At 47.5% G+C, this 15,094-nt stretch overlaps 1 protein-coding gene across 1 annotated transcript in view; it reads left to right on the forward strand.

Moving 5' to 3' along the window:
• MYO5B (myosin VB) overlaps positions 1-15,094 on the forward strand; it is a 307,312-nt gene that overhangs the window by 106,309 nt on the left and 185,909 nt on the right. Inside the window, exon 2 of the mRNA XM_077777644.1 lies at positions 7,699-7,809. Coding sequence (XP_077633770.1) covers positions 7,699-7,809 — 111 coding nt within the window. The remainder of the gene's footprint in view (positions 1-7,698; positions 7,810-15,094) is intronic.

The raw sequence follows: 15,094 nt of genomic DNA on the forward strand, positions 1-15,094 counted from the left end.
CCCGCTTCCCACTGGCAACCATTGGTTTTGTTTGATTTAGGGGTCTGTTTCTCCTTGATATTCATTCCTTTGTTTTTCTTTAGATTCCATACATAACTGAAATCCTATGTCATTTGTCTCTAGATCCATCCAAGTTGACACAAGTGGCCAGATCTCATCTGTTTTATGGTTGTATAATATTCTATTACATATAAACTACATCTACCTTATCCATCTATTGGTGAATACTTTGGCTGTTTCCATATGTTGGCTGTTTTAACTAATGCTGCAATAAACATAGGGGTGCATATATCTTTTTGAATTAGTGTTTTGTTTTCTTTGAGTAAATATCCGATAGTGGAATTAGTGGACTATATAGTATGTCTATTTAAAAAAATTTTTAATGTTTATTTTTTGAGAGCAAAAGCAAGCAGGGGAGGGGCAGAGAGGGAGAGCGGGGCAGAGGATCTGAAGCGGGCTCTGTTGACAGCAGACAGCCTGATGTGGGTGGGGCCTGAACTCAAACTGTGAGATCATGACCTGAGCCAAAGTCAGACGCTTAACTGACTGAGCCACTCAGGTGCCCCTGGTATTTCTGCTTTTAATTTTTTTTTTTTTTTTTTGAGGAACATCCATATTGTTTTCCACAGTGGCTGCACCAGTTTACATTTCCACCAGTAGTGCACAAAGGTTCCTTTTTCTCCACATTTTCACCAACACTTATTTCTTGTTTGATTCTAGCCTTTCTGTCTGGTGTCAGGGAATGTCTTACTGTGGTTGTGATTTGCACTTCCCTAAAAATCATCACCAATCAGTGACATCTTTTCACATGTCTGTTGGCCATCTGTATTGGTCTTTCGAGACATACTCCAGTCCTCTGTCCAATTTTAAACCATTTTTTAGTGTTTTAGAAGTTCTTGATATTTCTTGGATGTTAACCCCTCAGATACCTAAGTCTTAATTAACCTCCTTGCTCTCCAGTTCATAAAGTAAGAGCCCAGTATGAGGGAAGGCAAAGATGATCAGGAGCCAACTGGTGGGGATACTCATGACTTGGGTCCTGCCAGTCTAGGGGACTAATCATCAGCCCTGGGTTCAGGATGCAGCTGATGTCTGGGCCTGTGAACATGATCTTCAGACCTCAAATGTGGAGAGGATAGTGGGTGGTCCTGCTAGGCAAAAAAGTCTAGTCTTTGTCCTCCAGACTTTCTTATGCAGAAGAATGAAACGTGACTCATTTCCTCTTATTAGGGCAGGTAGCTGAGGTGTTCTCACAGTTTCTAAAACAGGGGAGTACCTGCCAAGTACCCCATACTCAGGAAACCACTATTGTGCTAAAAAGAAAATGCTGGTTTATTTTCAAAGTGTTTTCTTTCCTATCCATAGAAGTATTGCTTCAAAATGGACACATTACACCAAACAGAGGCCATCTCTTAGGACGTATTTGCAAAGTGTGTGTGTGTGTGTGTGTGTGTGTGTGTGTGTGTGTGTTTTCCTAACCTCACTTAAAGAATGGAGCTACGGATAGCCCACATCTTTATGAGGAGTACATGTTTTTCTGGCCTAGAGGGAGTTGTAGCCTCTTGGCCCTGGTTCTCTGCTTCCCCTCCTTTGCACACTGTGCCTTGGACTCCAGGCAAGGTTGAGGAAGCAGCTTATGGTCCTTTGCTGGAGTGCTCCTTCCTGCCTCAGGGAGCATCTGAGTCCCAGGCCCTGCCCTTTAAGAGTTGGTTTTCTTGGGAGCCTACAGCCTATCCACTTAGGTCAATACTGGTGACTTTTGTTGGCTGTTGCTGCTTTCTGTGATGAGACTGGTCTGGTATGGAGAAATGCGGTGGATTCTATGCTGTTTGAGAGAGGCTGACCAACTTGACCTATGTCTTTGCGGAGTTCTAGGACAGAATTTGTGTCCTGAGAAAATGCTATGGACTCTCTTGTCAGTTTTAGCCAAAAGGACTCTCCTCACACCCCCAACCAGAGCCCTGATTTTTCAATTCTAGAGCAGAGATCTCCTGCCTGCTAACCATGGCATCGTGTCACTGCCAAGGGTACAGCTGTGAACAAGGCAGACAGTATGCCTGCTCCTGGTGTTCTAACATGGGGAGGAGGGGACGGGCAATTTGTCCAGTCAGCCACTGGGTTAGACTGTGGGCTCTCCTCTAGTCCGTTCCCAGGAGATGGTGCCCACGTTGCCTTGCTTCAACTTTCAAGGCTCCATTGCAATCCAGTATTCAGTCTGATTCTTAAAGTACATGGTGGTTTAACTTGGCATGTCCCTGTAAGTGGCTGTATGCGCTTGTTTTTGTGAGTGTTTATAAGACCACTGTGCCTGTGTAAAATACACCCTCAATGGGACCTGGGCCACTGGAATCAAGTTAGCATTTCTCCACAAGGGGGCGACAGCAGAGGACTTGAGGTCACAGATCATTTTTCTGATCATGGCTTTGACCCTTGGGCAAGTTGTTCTGTGCTTTTCTACCCTCTGTTCTTCTCTGTGATACACAGGTGATGACCCTGCTCCTCTTCAGTTTTAAACTAAGGTGAAAGAATTAAAGTACTTAAAGTTACTTAATTCTAGGGAGTTACAGTGCTTGGGCCCTACTCTGAGATTTTATCTTAATTACTCAAGTGTGGGACATGGGCATTGGTGTTTTGTTTCTTTTCCTTTTTTGTTTTTTGTTTTTTTTCGTTTTTAAGACCTGCAGATAATTCTTAAAGGCCAGCCAGCCTTGAGAATCCCTTCTCTTGGAGTTCTGAAGTTTAAGTAGGTTTTTAGGCAAGGCTTGGCTATCTATGAACCATAAATTGCAGGACATCGAAAGGATCCCACTAACCTGGAGGAAACCCCTTAGGCCTGCTATTTTCCTGTTATCTAATAGTCGACAGAATCTGCTTCCTGGCCTGTCATTCTTAGATGACACAGTGTATACTGTTCTCATAGTCACTGTTGCTGAATGCTTATAATTCTCTAATGCTATGGGATCACATTTATTCTTGGGACCACTTCATGAGGTACACCTAACTTTGACCTGTGTTGGACAGCTGAGGAAACCAAGGCTCAGAGCTACTCGTCAACTTACCCAGGCTAATAAGTGGTGGTTAGGTTCTTACCCAGGCTGTCTGGCTGTGGAGCCCACACAGACATGCTTCTGGACTACATGATGATCCCTGCAGTTGGGTAAGTGTGGGGTGCCCTTTTTGACAGGGCACGTACACTTTAGCAGGGACTCTCTGGAGATCATGCTTTAGCTCAAGATCAAAGAATATTTGGGCTGGGATGTCCTGTTCAGCCACAGGTGGGTAAGGAGAGCCCTCTGGGCACATGGGGGTCTGTGGTGACCACAAATGAGTTCGCAAATGAAACCATGAGCCTGCAAACTTGGGTGTCAGATGCACCTGTGGAGCTTTGAAAACTGCCTGGTTTCCACACCCCAGGGACTGATGTAATTGGTCTGAGAGGGTTACCTAGCATGGGAAGCTGTAGAAGCTCTAGAAGCTTCTCAGGTGGTTGTAAGGTGCAGCTGGGGTTGAGCATTAGTGCCATGGTCACTCCTCCCTCCAGGCTAGAGCTGCCTTTGCAGCCCCTGCAGACAGACCTGGGCGGGAGGAACTGGCGGCTGGAGAATAGCTCTCCCTGCTGATGCATCTCCATTCACAGGGACCTTTACCTTCTCTGGTTAATACTCCGGGCTCTTTCCAAAAGAAAAATAAGTTTTTCTTCGGTTATCAAGTCAGATTTCTATCTCTTTAGATATGACGGAGTTAAGCATGGTTAAAACGGGATAGTGACAAGTTCAGTGGCGCTGTAATTGGGTTACGTGAGTCAGCTTATCTTTCCTGTAATCTACCTCCAGGAAACCTGGTAGAGGTCAGACTTGTTTGAGGGAATTCCTTGAAGGTAAGAAAATGAGAGGCAACACAGAACCCTGGCTGTGGAGTTTCTATCTGGCCTGTAGAATCGATGGTTTTCTGTTAAAAGAATGTATTTTATCTTGCTGTTTCTTCCACATTAGATGTTGAGGAACTATGCCAACAGGATACTGTTGGCATCATCAGCAACAAAAACAGTTATATGCTAAGTGGAGGTGAAATTCACATAAGGTGAAATGAACTATTTAAAGTGAGCAGTTGAGGGACATGGATACATTTGCAGGGCTGTGCGGCCACCACCTCTATCTAGTTGGAGAACATTCCCAGTGCTCCAAGGGAAACCCCTTCCAAGTGCTTAGCCTGTTCTCTTGGCTGTTTACTCTGCATTGATCATGTCCTGTCTTGTTTGGCGGGGGGCAGGGGTACAGAGGCAATGGGTCTTCCTCAGGTGGGTAGGTCTGGAGAGGGAAGGCATGGTGGGTTGTTCACTAAGTCAGCATGTAAAGCAAAATTTGATGGTTAAAATTGCCCTTGGCAATCCTGTTAATTGCTCATCAAGGTGGCACGCATGACACTGGGTGTCCAGTTCTGCTCAGTAATTCGTGAGCACTTGAAGCCGAGAATCCATGAAATAGGATAAAGGTGGGGAGGCCTGCTTGCAGACATCACCCTCCCCACCCCGTACCATCACAGTGCAGGGTTTCCTTCTTTCTGGTTTCACAGTGAGCTGCTCTCCTCTCTGCACATGGCCATGTGTGTCTTCATTTTGGAGATGGAGGAAATAGGACAGCATCTAGCACAGAGTGGGTACATATTAGGTGCCCAAATGTTTACTTGATTTGAATCTAAAACTTGCTTGATCAGGCCTGTAACCCACAACATCCTTTAAAAAGAGGAGCATTTATTTGGCCCTCTATTTGTGGAGTTTGCATCAATCATTGCTGCTTCCCTTTTCGTGTCTTGCTTGCCCCTGCTGAATAATTATTACTCTCTTCAGGGATCGGTCACAACACTCTTTGGAGTATATTTTTATGTGAATTCTCTACCCAACTCGATGGTATGTTCCTTAAGGTCAGGGTACAGATCTCCATGTTTGTGCTGATTACATGGTGCTACCCATGGTGTTTTCCATGTAATTCAGGTGCCTCATAAGTGCATTACTTGCTGATTCCTGTCTCAGCACAATTGATAGAGCATCTGTTATATTGCCAGGGATATGGGGATGCCCAGTTGTGTGTCGGAAAGATCTTGAAGTAGTAAGCTGAAACTGATGTGAAAGAAATGACTGCCAAACCATGAAGTTAATTGTAGAAGGGGTTGCTGCACCTAGAGTGGGGGAGGGCTCACCCAGGGAAGGCAAGTCCAATGAGGACGGGGCACTGGGACTTGGACTCCGCCCACGTGGACAGATGAGGGAAGGGCGTTCTGGACTGAGGAAACCAGGATTGTAAAGGATGAGGGCAACACACCTCCACAGTGATGGCCAGATGGTAAACCCTTCAGTTTTGGGCTAATAGGGCCTGTGTCACGACTACACAACCATCCTCAAAGTGCAGAAACAGCCGTAGACCGTATGCAAAGGGAATGTGCGGCTGTGTCCCAACACAATTTATGGACATCAAAATTTGACTTTCATGTAACAGACATGTTATCATCTGGATAGCACCCTTTTTTCCCTGCCAACTGTTTAAACATTTAAAGACCATTCTTAACTCATAGGCTGCACAATAATAGGCATTACACGAGATTGGGCCCAGGGCTGTAGTTGGCTGACCCAGGCACAAAGGCGGGGAAGTATGAGCACAGATTTCAGGAGCAGAACAGCGAATACTTGGCGTGTGCAGCAATTGGGTGGGTGTGGGTGGAGGCTGAGGTGCTACATTTCTAACCAGCCCCCAGGGAATGGTGAGGCTGGGGTTTTCACAGTAGCAAAGGTCTGAAGCATCAATCGTTAGAGTCCCCTTATGGCCCTGATGCTGCGCTGGGCTCTGTGGGATAGGAAAATAGAGACAATTTTCTGCCTCTAGGTGCTTTCAGTCTATTTGGAGAGATTTATGTAAGTAGATGGATGGGCCCTCCTAGAATAAGACCTCCCTGGTGCTGAGTGCAGTGTACAGTTGTAGGATCTGGACAGCAGGAATAAGGCTGGATGAACCTCTGTGGGCTGGGACTGGGCCCCCTTGGCTTCCAGGACGTCACACAGCTTGATGTCCACATAGCGTCATTACCTCTGCTCAGTTCCTATTGAGATTTTCCTCATTCTTCTGTATCACTCTTCCCTTGAGTCATTCCTGACCCCATTTATGTAGAGTGAAGACTTTGAGGAGAGTTTCTTGGGCGTGCTGTATTCCCTCTGCCTGGAGGGAAAGGCCTGGAAGCAGGCTCACAGGGACAGGAGGCTGTAGTGAGGCTGAGGAAAGTTCCCTCATCTGAAGCTGGGTGGGGGGGAACAGGGCCATCAAAGTCCGTGCAGCTGGGCAGAGAGAGGCTTCCGCCATAGCGGAGGAGGTGAGGCAGGAACACCTGAGGGGAGAAGCAGTGTTGACAGTTACGGTTGGCAAATGCTGAAAGTTTGTTCTGGAGGTAGCTCCGAGCACCCTTAACGCCTTCCTCTCAAGCGCAGCAGCTACTGTAAAGCTCGATAGCATCTTCCATAAAGATGCAGTGATTCCAGCGGGCTCACAGGCAAGGAAGATCCTTCAGCTCAGGTCACGATCTCACAATTTGTGGGTTCGAGTTCCACGTTGGGTTTTGCTCTGATCCCCAGCAGGCCTAAAATAAAAGCCTGCTGGCTGTTCGTGCCCAGGCAGCTGATGGGCCACAAGTTTGGGGCATGGAGCTGTCACCCCACAAGGGAGGTCGGTCATACTGACCCCGGCACACATTCCAGCTGCCCTTACAGTCATAAGAGCTGTCCTTTTCAGGATTGCTGAGCATGTCCATTGGCCGTGAAACTGTGTGCAGGCACTCATAGCCAAGTGCAAATAGGCCCTGTGGTGATCACATACCTGCAAAATGGAGGAGGTTGTCTCCAGGTGTGAGGAGTGCCGTCAGGAGCAGCCACAGGGGTTGGGGGGGGGGGTCCTGATACCTCAGACCTGTGGTGTCCATGGCCATGCGCTTCACTCACCTGGGAAGCTCTTCTGTCCCTTCCTGTTCTGAGCTGGTCTGAGGTGCAACGTTCCCAGGTGATCATAGTGGCTCACTCACCCACCAAGGGCTATGAGCTTTCCTGCTGGGAGTTCACCAGCTAAATGAACTTGTAGATCTCATAGCTGCAGGGGGAGGTGGAGTGAGATTTTTGGGCATGTTTGTGGCTCAGAGAATGCACAAATAAACTGAGGTTGCTGACAATTTAGGAATATGTAGGTACACGTTCAATATGCTGACCACTCTCTTTCACTTCTGTAGAAAAGTGGTTTTGTCCCTGAATGCAGCATATCAGAGCAGAGGTCCCCAGGATTGGAAGATTGACTCTCCTGTCTGGGTCTTGGCATGTGTTGTTCTGTTTGTTGGCAGCATGATGGGTGCTGCCTCTGCGTTGCTTTTTTGTCCCCCCCAAGGTTGCCGAGCTCTGGTGGACGTAACCAGATGCAGGCCTGGCTGTCTTGCTGGCAGAATTATAGTTAAATTGATTTGTGGTGTTCTCTTAGGATCTATAAAGTGCCCTCTGTCCCCAGTCCTGTGGGTTACTTCCCTGTTGTCACAGTATTAGATCACCTTTGATTGGAAATAAGGGAGGAAGATGTGTCCAGGTGGCCTCACAGCTTCTCCGGAGGGCCCCTCACAGAGCAGCACGTATGTAGAAACCTGAAAGCTCTCTCTGAGTTTCTTGTCTTAATCTTCCAGCACACGAGGGTCTGGATCCCTGACCCTGATGAAGTGTGGCGCTCCGCAGAATTAACCAAGGACTACAAGGTGGGAGACCCCAGCCTCCAGCTCAGGCTGGAAGATGAAACGGTAAGTGCAGGTCATGGGCGGGGGAGCCCGGGGCTGGGTGGTAGATGGTGGGCTTGAGTTTCCCCTACAGAGGGAGCCTCTGAGCCCCTCACATCTCTCTGTTGCTGCAGGTAAACCATAAAACTGTGCTGGGGCTGTCACATGGGTGCCCACCGGTGTCTGCAGCTAAGAGATATCTGGTGGCCCAGGCAGGAACCTGCTCAAAGGGTTCCCTTCATGGGGCTGAGGTGTCAGTGGGAGGTGATGAGGAGGTAGCCTAAGAGACTGGGCCCGGTGGAGTGATCAGAGCACTGGCTCCAGACCCCAGCCTGTCTGGGGATTGGGATCCTGGCTCATCTGTTGTTAGCTCTGTGCCTTTGAATGAGTTCGCGCTCTTTCTGTACCTGTTACTTCATCTGTTACAGGGGAGTGAGAGTTGGTCTAGGGGGCTTAGGAGAATAATCTGACCTACTGCGTGCCACGTCCTTAAAATAGTGCCTGACACACAAGCACTCCACGTGTGTCCGCTGCTGCAGCAAGAATTCTTCAGTGGTTGACATTCAGGTGGCTTTGGTTGAGAGGAAGACAAGGTGGTTAACTATGAAATCTTCCCCCTATACTGTCCGATTTTCTCCTTTTCATGAGCCTTTTGTGGCCATCCTTCTCTGTGTGCATTCCACAAATACTTGAATACTTGCACTGGGCTGGGTCATAGAGGTATAAGTGGCCCTGTCATTTGGGGGAGGTCACAGAAGTAGGGCAAGGCTTTGTGGGTCAGAGAACAGAACCTGATGAGGTGAAGGTGTTGAAGAGGTCACAGGAAGCAGCCAGCAGTAGAAGACTTGGGGGAAATGACAGAACAGTGTGTGCTGGTGGCTGTAGGCTGCAGTGTGTTCCCTTGGGGTGTTTTTAAAGGAAAGGCCTGTGCACCTGGGGGCAGTTGAAGGGAAGGGGTGGTCAGGTGGGTGACCTGAGGACACAGGCAAAGGTCTTTGGGCTTCAGGGTTTACAGTAGGGGAGGCTGGGAGAGAAATGGGTTTTTGGGAGGAAAAATCTTTAGAGTGGACACGCAGGTTTACAGCATCATGATTGGATAAGTTTATACCTTAGGCTCTGAGTGTTCTAAGGGAAGGAAGTCCCACTGAGAAAGATGAATGCCGTGTGAAATCACTCATCTTAGATTCCATGTGAGGAACAGGTTTTGAAGGGAGTGACAGGAAGAAATCAAGAAGTGGCTTTGGGATGGCTTAAGTTGGGAGGGGTTGCAAGAGCAAGCATTGCTGAGGTGGGGGGCGGGGAGGCTGGAGTGATGATTCTCTCCCTCTGTTCTCTCCCTCTGAGACAGCACTGGTGTGAAACATTTGTACCACGTCATTTAGCCTTTGATCGTTTACTGTCTGGATATTTTCCCTTCTTTCAAGCATCTTGGTCTGGTCTTCTAGTTTGTAATGACCTACTTGAGAAATGGACCTTGTCTTACACTTTGCTCGCGTAGCAGCTACTGTGGTTGGTGATTAACTCGCTAATGAGCAGAAAGATGAAACCCCTCCTCCTTCCATCTTCTGTCTGCACACCCCTCCCCAAGCCTATTACTCGGTAACACTGGGACAGTGAGTTTGTTAGATTTTTACATCACGGTGTGTGTGCCTCCTCTTTCCTTCCCTTCCTGGCAGGCAGAGTTGGCTAGCCTCCTCTTGGTGCTCAGGCAAGGAAAAAAAAAATTCCCAGCAGTTGGAATCATGGTTATGGTGTTGAATAACTTCCTACCCCACGCCCAAAACAAAATGAAATTAGTTCACTTACTTGAAGGGTGTATCTTCTATTCCAACAGATCTCATTTTCATTGATCTTTTAAGTGGGTGGGTATTTTTAAAGGGTTATATGGAGGTAGTGGAGAATGACCTGTGTTCTGGAAACAGCAGATGCAAGCCTCCCCAGCTGACCATCTGCCCAGCAGGACGAATCTTAGCAGCTTCCCGGCAGCCCCCCACCCTGCTCTGCGGCCAGTCGGTGCAGTCAGAATGGGTGCCTAGAGCTACCAATATGTAGCTCTTGAGAATTGGTGGCCTCTGAATACCTAGCCCTGTCCAGGTCGCTTGCAAACTGTAGTTTGTCCAAAGCGGGCTCCCCGTGGTCACTAGGAGTGACTAACCTGAGCTGTGGACCAGACGCAGTAGAGCAGATGTTGGGGGACTGTCCTCTGCAAGCTTGAACATCTCCATAGCTGACACCTTCCTTGATGAACTGTGCTGGCTGGAAATTCCACCTGGCAGTGCCCACCCCCCCACCTCGTGTCCAAGAGTGGGGGTTTAACTGTGGTGGCAAAGGACAAAAATAAATGAGTTCTCTTCTGGAGAACAGTGTTCCTAACCCCCAGCCTCTATCTTACTGCTCACCTGTGTTCTGCTCAAGGTGGTCAAGCTCCTTAGTGTCCCTCCAAGAGGTTTCTTCTTGGCTGTTTGCTTATTTTCATTGTGGCCAAAGACACAAAACATGAAATTGACCATGGTAACCCTTTTTAAGTGCTCCGTGCAGTGGCATTTGTACTTCATGTGGTCGTGCCACCATCCCCACCAGCCACGTCCAGAACTCTTGATCTCGCAAAACCGGAACTCCTCACTCTCTGGCAGCCCTGATGGCTCTATTCCACTGTCTCTGAGTGGGGCTGCTTTGGGTTCTCCTAGACGTGGAATCCTTGACCATTTGTCCTTCTGTGGCTTGTTTTGCTGACCACAAGGTAAAGAATTTTATATTTAAGCCTGTAGGAAACGTCTTGGAAAAAGATCGTGTCCTGTCTTTGTCCCCACAGCTGTGATGGGTGCGAGGCATCTAGGCGTGCGAGCCCTGAGTCCAGTACTGCTTTTAAACTGGATCAACCGTCTCCGTGTAGGCTGACCTTGGGGATTCGTGTAGCTCCCTTCTTGTTTGCCTCCAATAGAGAGATGCTAGGCAGCCTTCCCTCACCTGCCTCCACCTCCCTTACAAACCCCTGCCCTCTAGTGTCAGGGAGCCCTCCCCTCCCCGCCCTGCCTCATTTCCATGGTTTTGCATTTAAATTGTTTTGTGACTGGAGTTCCTATCCAGTGGCCTATAGCTGCGTGCTCCCTGCATGCAAGGTCCTGTGGGAGTGTGCGTGAGAGATGTGTACACGTGAGCTTGAAGGAGGGGAACATGTTGCACCTGTGTCTCGGCACACCCAAGCCCTGGAACGTGTGAGGCCAGGGCCAGAGGATGGTTGTAAGCCTGCGTGTGTTTAACAGTAAAGGCACCCTTTATCAAAATTCAAGTAAAGCTGACATTTCTAATTTTTGAAAATGAAAACCTTTAATGTATTAAAGATACAATTGCAACTCTCCACTACTCAGTCTCCATGTAGCTGCCAGTGTAAAGAACCGTGACCTTGAAGCATGTTGTGCCCCTACCTGTGCAGAAACCGAAGAGGAGTGTGAATTGTTGAGAATTGCGAAATACTCCTCCCGTTACGTTGCCATGGTGGCAGATACTGTACTAATTTGTGAGCACGTCTCCAGAGCCTCCGAGCCTGTGGAGAAGCCGGGAAGTGGACATGGGGCCCGGCTGGGAGACAGCATTTCTGGGTGTGAATTTTGTTTGCAGCTGTGCCCTCTGAAGGGAAGGATTGACGTGCTCATTTGCCTGTCTTCCTCTCTCCATCTCTGTCCTGTCCACTTCCTCCCCACGGTCCCCAGCAGTGTCTATCTGGTGTTGGCAGCATCAGAGTTTGCAGACAGACCATCAGGACACCTGGATGCCATTACCTTCCTTCAGGGACATGTGGCAAGAAATGTGCAGAAACCTTTTCCCCGGGGGGCTAAGGTGTTCGTCCCGGGAGTGTATGTTGAGGGTTGCAGAGCTCAAATGTGTCCCCACCGAAGCTGGGTCCCAGGTGGCAGAGCGACCATGTTGGTCAGTATGCTTCTGTTTTGTGTTGAAGATGATGGAGGCCTCGAAAGTACAGGGCCTGGGGAAAGGCCCCTCTCACTCCAGTCTAAAAGGACAGGGCCACACGTGTCCAGCTGTTGCAGAGGACAGGCTTGGTTCTTGATGGCAAGAAGCAAATATTGCAAGAGAACGAGGACCCCTGCACTTGACCATTGGTGCCCTGAGACCTGTGCATCTTGAGATGCCCACAGGGCTGGTCAGCCCAGTTCAGGTGAAGTGTCAGCCATGTGCACATCTGGTTAAACCAGAGCTAAGAGTGGTTGATACTTGAGTTGCAGTAAACTTCTTAGTGCAGGCGATTTTGAGGACTGGTTTTTTCCTTCTGTTCTGCTGGATTTCTGTTTTTTAATATTTGGTCACTTAATAATTTTTTGCTCTCCATGGCTCAGTAATCCATACTTGAGACAGTCTTTGGCAAGAATAATATGAAGAGCGTATTTATCATGTTTATATTGTATGTATACAGAAAACATGTAAAGTTGTAAAATTGCATACCAATATTAGTAATATTACCAATGCAATTAGTTATCTTGCCTAAGGTAGGCTGTAAATTTTTCAATTAAAAAGATTTTTATTGTCAGTGTGCCTGGGTGGCTCAGTCGGTTGAGTGGTTGAGCGTCAGACTATTGATTTTGGCTCAGGTCATAAACTCACAGTTTGGGAGTTAGACTCCCGCATTGGGCTCTGCATTGACAGTGAGAAGCTGCTTGGGATTCTCTCTCTCTCTCTCTCTCTCTCTCTCTCTCTCTGCCCTTTTCCTGCTCGTGCACTTGCACATGGTCTCTCTCTCTCTCAAAAATTTTTTTTGTTGTAAAATAATGTAACATAAAAGCCATCTTCCCCATTTTTCTAAGTGTACCATCTAGGGCATTAAGTACATGCATACTGTCATGTAATCCTCACTACCATCTGCGTCCTTCCTGGAACTGCCCTTTTCCTCCTCTGTAATCGTGATCTCTTCCATCAGTGAGGATATTTTGCCTGGCTGCTTCTGCTTAGAGATGGGTGAAGCCATGATTTTTGCATCTGCTCTCGCTGCACTCCCTCCCCCCACCCCCCGGGCAAGGAATGTTTGGGCATGTCTGGGAACCTTTTGGACTGTCATGATGGAGGAGGAAGGTCTGCCACTGGCATCCAGCAGGTAGAGCACAGGGTTGCTGCTAAGCATCCAATTGTGCAGAGTGGCCAGCACCCACTGCAACCCCTGTCCTAAGATGGTAGAGGCTGAGGAATCCTGGACTTAACCCTTGCAGGAAGATGGTCTGGACTGTTCATGGCTGAGAGATCCCAAGTCAAAAGTCATACTGAGATCCCATGATTCTAACAGAGTGTGTCAGCTGTGTTTCCTGCAACAAAATGCAATCAAAAGATGAACCTGGACTCCTTATTTTTATCCTGCTTGTAGTTTTGTTTAAAACTCAAACTTCTTTAAAAAAAATTTTTTTTAATGTTTGAGAGAGAGCATGAGCAGGGGAGGGGCAGAGAGAGAGGGAGACCCAGAATCTGAAGCAGGTTCCAGGCTCTGAGCTGTCAGCACAGAGCCTGAAGTGGGGGTCAGGCTCACGATCCGTGAGATCATGACCTGAGTCGAAGTCAGATGCTTAACCGACTGAGCCACTGGAGGCACGCAGAATGGCTTTAGGGAGTCCATGCACAGATGGCTGGGCTTCTTTCCCCAGTGATCAAAAAATGACTCCTTAAATGTATCTTAGAAAAACGTATAAGTGAACAAATCAAACCCTTAATTTGATTCATGTTATAATTTANCTAAAATTCTAACTCCTTAATTCTAAGTTTTTGTTTATGGCCATTTTCTTTCTTTAATTACTTGTATCATTCATTCATCAAAAAACAATTGAGCAATTATATGCCAGGGTCTGGTTATACATCTGTGCATTTGTGGAAATTTGTCTCCCTTGTAATGGATATAATACATACAGAAGTGTATCAGGTTTAGAGTGTAAAAAGGTCAAGGCCAGGAATCATTAGAGATTTAGTGAGATCTTGACTCTACCTTCATGGCACCCTTTTAGACACTCCTCCAAATCCACACTCTTCTTGGAACCCTCTTGGGCAGCTACGTGTGAGTTTCTTGCTGACTTTACAAAGCAGGAATATTTGCCATGGTAGAGAAGATACCTAAATGCTCCATGATTCTCTACTGTTGCGGATGAAATGAGACAAAGGACAAGACACACACAAAAGACAGACACAGACACAACTCCGGCCGGAGAAACAATTCTACGCAAGCCCCTCTTGCGGTTTATTTCATACCCCGGTAACTGGATACAAACTGAAATCTACAAGATGCATTCCTTTACCAATTAAGGGCAAGTAGCCAAACACATTTCAAGGACAGGGGGGAGCAAAGGGAGGAAGCGACCACAACATGTTTACTAAGAGGCCTGCTCACAATTCCAGCCTTCTCCTTACTTCTAAGGAGGGCATGTTCCCTCGTTTGCAAGCGGACCATTAAACTTGGATATTGTGTGCAGGCCTCCTGGCAGAGCATCCTGTTTGCAGGCATGCTTTGCCCAGGCAGGGAGCCCCGTGTGCAGGCACATCCCTGTGTCCCTAACCACGCTTTCTTGTGGTCACTGTCGGGCTCCCACATCTACCCTCTTTGACTTCTAGTTGGGTGCCATTACCACTAGAGGGTGACGTGTGTAGCTCTTGGGTTAACCCCAATTCCTTGCTAGTTGGTAACCCTATGTTCATTAGCTTCTGTTTCGTCTGGATGTCTTAGCTCTATGGATAGAGTACAAGCAAGAAGTTGCCTTTATCTACCATGTCTGCTGATTATTAGCTCCAAAACTTTGTGGTGGAAGTTGTCAAAGATGTTTTTATGATTATATTCTATTTATATAGTTCTATGTAACCTGGATATGAATTAGTAGGAGAGAGGTCATGAAAAAATCAGATACTCCTTTCAGCTAATGTTTTTTGAGCACCTACTAAGTATTCTAAAACCAGAGATCCACAGATTATAGAGCGATCACTACCAATACCTTACAAAAGATGATCGTGTGACAGTGGATGTCTGTCTGTATTGTCCAGTATGGTAGTCACTGGGCCCTTGAAATGTGACTGTGTATGGTTGAGACCTGAGAAGTTTTGATTGTACTTCATTTCAACAAATGTAACTTCCATATGCTCCCCTATTGCAAAGTGCAGGTGTGGACTAATCTCCTAACCTCCTCCTCTATACTCTCGAGTTGTGGTTAGTCCCAGTATGCTAGGTGGGGACTGACTGGAGAGGCCCATCTCTTCCTAATCTCAAGGGGGAGGTTGAGGTTCCTTCCAGGTGGGTGACAGAATTCAGTATTGTGATGAGTGTTAACCTTAA

This window comes from Crocuta crocuta, unplaced genomic scaffold, assembly GCF_008692635.1.
Source record: "Crocuta crocuta isolate KB4526 unplaced genomic scaffold, BGI_CrCroc_1.0 scaffold36, whole genome shotgun sequence".
NCBI classification, from domain to species: domain Eukaryota; kingdom Metazoa; phylum Chordata; class Mammalia; order Carnivora; family Hyaenidae; genus Crocuta; species Crocuta crocuta.